Raw genomic sequence first — 6,544 nt, 5'->3', positions numbered from 1 at the left:
ACAGAACAAAACATCCATCATTTGACACTGAATTGGGCATCTTACTCTGAGAAGCCACAAGTATATCTGATGGAACTGTTGGTCTATTGCAGCAGGAGGTCTTCTCCTGAGGCTGGAGTTCATGAAAATCATGGGGGCAGTGCAGTGCAAATTTTACTCCCTACCTAATTTATGCATGGCTTGGGAGAGCTCAATCCTGACCCTCGGAGCAAAAAGTAGAAAGGCACTGTGGTCCATCACCTTGGTGAACATCGGGAAAATGGAATGGGCAGCCTACCAGATGTCAGATGCGTCATCTTGGAATTCCAGTCAGCTCTGTTCTGTGCAGATGTTCTGAACAAACCCAAACACGTGCGTTGTGCCAATTATTCAACAAAAATCTCAATTTGCAGGGGTTGAAGTTAAGAAACACCTGGATAAAATGGGATTTTTTTTCTCACAGATGTATCATCTGCTTAAAACTCCACATCCACTAAATAATGAATACAGGGCACCACTTACAGTGCACACAATGTTGCATTATATGATGTAGGTTTCAGACTCCGTAACAATGAGCTGTTTCTGCTTTGGAGACCCCAATACTAAGAAGCTGTCACCTTCCCACCCCAGCGTTCCACAGAAACTGTAAGATTAGATTTCAATCCAATTTATTAGCAAAAACTAAAATGGCAGGAAAATATCTGTAAATTATCAAGCACATGACCACTAATATCTATTATTAGTACACACCACAGGAAGCAGACATTTCTAATCAATAAACATAAGGTGCAATACATCATTCAATAAGTCATACCTTTCAGTCATCGAGGAGATAATCCACAATACAGAATGCTTGGAAATAGTCAACTACTTGTCCTTTGGAAGATGATGAAATATTGAATTATTTGTTGTAATGCCATCTTTCAAGGTGTTGGGTTAAGATGCTTAAATCAGCTGTCTCATTATTTAGAACTTACAATTCAACAGGCTTAATAAAGTTTATATCGTCTCTGATTATTCCCAACAGTAGCATGAAGGCCAGTTCACAGTGCAGGGACAGGGGGTAGAGAGGCTGGATTCTTCTCTGCAAAGCAACCAATGCGACAGGAGCATGCAGGTTTTGTTGGTCAACAAGCATGCCAAGTTTAAGCAAGAACAACGGTCCGTTTGAAACTCAGCAGGGAAGTCTGGCAGGCATCTTATTCCTCTCTGTCTTGACATGCAAGGTATGCAACTATTGTATAAAGCGCAGGTCAAAGGGGGCCCTTAGTGTGCATGTGTCTCTCTCTCGGCCTCTCTTTTAAAGCAGGTTACCATGGTTATATTAACAGAAAACAGATCGATCTACAATCTGTGAATGAATATAAGAACATCATTTTCCCTTATATTTTTATTTTACAAAGCCAAGTGCTGGAAGCACTTTGTAAGTGTCTGTGTGTTTTCCATCCTAATAGGCAAATGTGATGCCATATGTGACTTGATGGCCATTGTCCCATGCATACAGGATGCGCTCTCTGGGGTTGTAGTCAATCTGGGTGGTGTAAGAGTACTCGTTGGTAAATGGCAGCCTCGGATTGATTTGAGTGTTTGTGTGGGTGTCGAAAGCATATGAAATGTTAGCGTTCTTGTTGTTGTAGCTGTCCACTGCATACAGCACACCACAGACTATAAAGCAGTTGCCGTAATAGTTCTTCCTCAGACCGGTCCTCCAGGTGGTCTCCTTCTGGATGGACAGGTCGACGGTGTTGAGCCTGCTGATGATTATGACCTCTTGCAAGGAGCCCACGTCGTCAATGGTCGGGTAGATCACCCACAAACCATTCTCATCGACGGCAAAGTCTATGTCGGAGTGGCCCCTCCACCTCCAGGGTGTGGCCTCGTCGTACACCACGTCGTGCAGCAGGGTCCAGGCAGCCACGTACCTTTGCTTCAGGTCGTACTTGATGATGTTGCGCGTGAAAGCTCTGTTGTAGTAGAAAGCCCCATTGTACACGACGTGGCCCGTCCCAATCCAACTGTAGGGAAGTTTGTAGGAGTTACTCCAGCGACCTACAAGGAGATGTAACAGGAGCATTGAAGTTAACATTTCATTTCCTTCCAATATTTTCTCCTCCTCTCTGGGGGACATTGGCTCTTGCTCGGGTTCCATGAGCGCCATCCAGCACTTTGTCCAAGTGGCCATTCTCCATGTGTGAGCCTGTGCAATGAATATTATAAGGCTGTTCTCACATGGGGGACATAGGAAGGAAGGCCATTCAGCCCCTCGAGACTGTTCACTATAATACAGAGAAATGATATTGGGTCAAAGGAGCAGGATAGTGAAACAGTTTGGGTGGAGATAAGGAATAATAAGGGGAAAAAAACACTAGTGGGCGTAGTCTATAGGCCTCCGAACAGTTGCAACTCTGTTGGACAGAGTATTAATCAGGAAATAGTTGAGGCTTTTAATAAGGGAACAGCTATAATTATGGGGGATTTTAACTATCATATTAACTGGACAAATCAAATTGGGCAGAGCAGCCTTGAGGATGAGTTCATTGAGTGTATTAGGGATGGGTTTCTTGAGCAGTATGTAACTGAACCGACCAGGGGGCAAGCAACCTTAGATTTGGTCCTGTGTAATGAGACAGGATTAATTAAAAATGTCCTAGTAAAGGATCCCCTTGGAATGAGTGACCATAACATGGTTGAATTCCATATTCAATTAGAGGGTGAGAAGGTTGGATCTCAAACAAGCGTGCTGAGCTTGAATAAAGGAGACTATGAAGGCATGAGAGCGGAATTGATTAGAGTGGACTGGGAAAATAGATTAAAGGGTAAGATGGTACATGATCAGTGGTGTACATTTAAGGAGTTATTTTACAACTTCCAAAAAAAATATATTCCACTGAGGGAAAAAAGGGTGTAAAAGAAAAGATAGCCATCCGTGGCTAAGTAAAGTAATTAAGGATAGTATCCGACTAAAAACAAGGGCATATAAGGTAGCCAAATCTAGTGGGAGGATGGAAGATTGGGAAGTCTTTAAAAGACAGCAAAAAATAACTAAAAGATTGATTAAGAAAGGGAAGATAGATTATGAAAGTAAATTAGCAAAAAATATAAAAACAGACAGCAAAAGTTTCTATAGTTATATAAAAAGAAAAAGGGTGGCTAAAGTAAATGTTGGTCCCTTAGAGGATGAGACCGGGAAATTAATGGTGGGAAACATGGAGATGGCAAAAACACTGAACAATTATTTTGTATCAGTCTTTACAGTAGAGGACACGCAAAATATCCCAACACTGGACAAACAGGGGGCTCTAGGGGGGGAGGAACTAAATACGATTAAAATCACTAAGGAAGTGGTACTTGGTAAAATAATGGGACTCAAGGCGGATAAATCCCCTGGACCTGATGGCTTACATCCTAGGGTCTTGAGGGAAGTGGCGGTAGGGATTGTGGATGCATTGGTAATAATTTTCCAAAACTCCCTGGACTCCGCAAAGGTCCCGGCAGATTGGAAAACTGCTAATGTAACACCCTCATTTAAAAAGGGTAGTAGGCAGAAGGCTGGAAACTATAGACCTGTTAGCCTAACATCTGTGGTTGGTAAAATGTTAGAGTCCATTATTAAGGAGACAGTAACAGGACATTTGGATAAACATAATTTAATAGGACAAACTCAGCATGGTTTCATGAAGGGGAGGTCATGTTTGACAAATTTGCTGGAGTTTTTTGAGGAAGTAACATACAGGGTGGATAAAGGGGAACCAGTGGACGTAGTGTATTTAGACTTCCAAAAGGCATTTGACAAGGTGCCACACAAGATTATTGCTCAAGATAAAAAATCACGGGATTGGGGGTAATATTCTGGCGTGGGTGGAGGATTGGAGTCTAACAGAAAGCAGAGAGTTGGGATAAATGGTTCGTTCTCAGATTGGCAACCAGTAACTAGTGGTGTTCCGCAGGGGTCCGTGCTGGGTCCCCAACTCTTTACAATCTATATTAACGATTTGGAGGAGGGGACCGAGTGTAACATATCAAAGTTTGCAGATGATACAAAGATGGGACGGAAAGTAGTGAGTGAGGAGGACATAAAAAACCTGCAAAGGGACATAGACAGGCTAAGTAAGTGGGCAGAGATTTGGCAGATGGAATACAATACTGGAAAGTGTGAGGTTACGCACTTTGGCAGGAAAAATCATAGAGCAAGTTATTATCTTAATGGCAAGAAACTGGAAAGTACTGAAGTACAAAGGGATCTGGGGGTCCTGGTGCACGAAACTCAACAAAGTTAGTATGCAGGTGCAGCAAGTGATCAAGAAGGCCAATGGAATGTTGGCTTTTATTGCTAGGGGGATGGAATATAAAAACAGGGAGGTATTGCTGCAGTTGTACAAGGTATTGGTGAGACCGCACCTGGAATACTGCATACAGTTTTGGTGTCCATACTTAAGAAAAGACATACTTGCTCTCGAGTCAGTACAAAGAAGGTTCACTCGGTTAATCCCGGGGATGAGGGGGTGGTCATATGAGGAGAGGTTGAGTAGATTGGGACTCTACTCATTGGAGTTCAGAAGAATGAGAGGCGATCTTATTGAAACATATAAGATTGTGAAGGGGCTTGATCGGGTGGATGTGGTGAGGATGTTCCCAATGAAGGGTGAAACTAGAACTAGGGGGCATAATCTTAAAATAAGGGGCTGCTCTTTCAAAACTGAGATGAGGAAAAACTTCTTCACTCAGAGGGTGGTAGGTTTGTGGAATTTGTTGCCCCAGAAAGCTGTGGAAGCTACATCATTAAATAAATTTAAAACAGAAATAGATAGTTTCCTAGAGGTAAAGGGAATTAAGGGTTACGGGGAGCGGGCAGGAAATTGGACATGAGTCTAGGTTCGGAATGGTCATGGCCCTGTGGGTAGCGGAGTGGGCCCAGGGGCCGTGTAGCCTGGTTCTGCTCCTACTGTGTTCTAATTCTGTGTTAGATTTCAGGAGATGGTTTTATTCCTGTTCCTGGCTGGGGTGGAGATCGCCTTTACAGAAGGTAAGTACTGTAGAAAATATAGGGACAGAGTGATCTCCTGGAAGAATTTCAATCGCCTAGATGGGTCGGAGAGGAATTTCCCAGATTTTTTTCTCCCAAATTGGCCATGGGGTCTTTTATCTGGTTTTTCGCCTCTCCTGGGAGATCACATGGGTTCGGGTGGATGCAGAGTGATAGAAGATTTGAGGTTAGGATCAGATCAGCCATGATCTTATTGAATGGTGGAGCAGGCTCGAGGGGCCGATTGGCCTACTCCTGCTCCTATTTCTTATGCCATTCAATCAGATAATGGCTGATCTGAATCTTAACTCCATCTACCCGTCACGGTCCCGTAACAGCAGAGCCTGCTCCTGCCCCTGCTCTGCCCCGCCCCGCCCGATATGCACGTATATCAATGGAATTGAAATCATGGTTGACATAGCAGCCTGCCTCCCAGCAATGTTGAGGCCAATTATAGCACTCCCAGCTGAAATCAGTTAACTCCAATCAGGCTGTATCTGAAGCTTTAAATATTCTGTATGGCTCAATTCTACAGAAAGCAATGTATTTACCAAATAGAAACTTACTAAGATAGATAATTTGCTGCTTTGTCCATTCTGGTTTTGGAATATCTAAAATCTGATTTAACTCATTTACATATCCAAGTTCTGTCATAGTTCTTGAGAACAGAGTAATGGATGCCCAGGAACAAGTGCAGGCAGGAATTTTGTTGAGGGGTTTGGATGGTTTAAATATAGAATAATAATGAATACCTTGGAGTGATTTACAGCCTGGAATCTAACTAAGGGATTTAAATGATGAATGTATACCCAGTTTCTGGCCCAGATCTAATTGAGGGGTTTAGATGATTTATGAATGAAACATGGATAACTGACTGTGAGCTGGAGGCTAGAATTTAATCAAGGGGTTTAGATGTCGAATAACATAATACTTGACACTAAGTGAAACTGGAATGGTTTGCAACTCTTATCTGAACATTTGCTATTTGCCTTGTTGTCATTCCAGTGTATCTGTGGCTTAGATGCAAAAGAACTTGGCAAAGTCAAGTTTAACAGCAATCGGATATCACCCAAGAGCTTCTCTCAATCATTGTTTATTTGGAAGGTGATTTATTGCTGCTTTGTTTCATGGTCTCACCAATTCCAAGCCAAGAGATTGGACAAGCCAGGTGCTTGCCAATATTATTCTCGAGCCAGCAGTTGGAAGGTGGAGAGAAGAATTCTAGGATTACTCACTGTGCAGTTTTTCCACTTTACCAGTGAAGGAAGCCTCCACCCATGTGATGTGGCTGAGATCGGGACCTCAGGGCATAGGGAGTCACCAGAGTGAACCGCCATTCCATCACGACAATCAATGAAAGACCATCACACTGAAAATGCCTTCTCCCACTCAACTCACAAAAACGCAGCTCACAGAAAATCCATGGAAGCTAATCTTGTTGCTGCTGAACCACACCCGAGGCAAACACCTTTTTTTCCCACAACAGTGCAACCCAGCAAAGTATAGATGGGAAACCATGTCCCCCACTACTGCAGTACTGTG

General features: G+C 43.0%; 1 protein-coding gene across 1 annotated transcript in view; it reads right to left on the bottom strand.

Annotated features, from left to right (window-relative positions):
- Positions 1–630: 630 nt before the first annotated feature.
- The window catches only part of LOC147121751 (olfactomedin-like protein 2B), a 105,356-nt gene continuing 99,442 nt past the window's right edge, over positions 631–6,544 (bottom strand). The window contains exon 8 of the mRNA XM_085977995.1: positions 631–2,028. Coding sequence (XP_085834121.1) covers positions 1,427–2,028 — 602 coding nt within the window. The 3' untranslated portion in view covers positions 631–1,426. The remainder of the gene's footprint in view (positions 2,029–6,544) is intronic.

Source organism: Somniosus microcephalus, chromosome 3, assembly GCF_052327205.1.
Source record: "Somniosus microcephalus isolate GS21.2 chromosome 3, FLI_Smic_1.0, whole genome shotgun sequence".
Lineage (NCBI taxonomy): Eukaryota > Metazoa > Chordata > Chondrichthyes > Squaliformes > Somniosidae > Somniosus > Somniosus microcephalus.
Note: the sequence above shows the minus strand (reverse complement) of the source record. Positions and strands in the feature narration are given on the sequence as shown.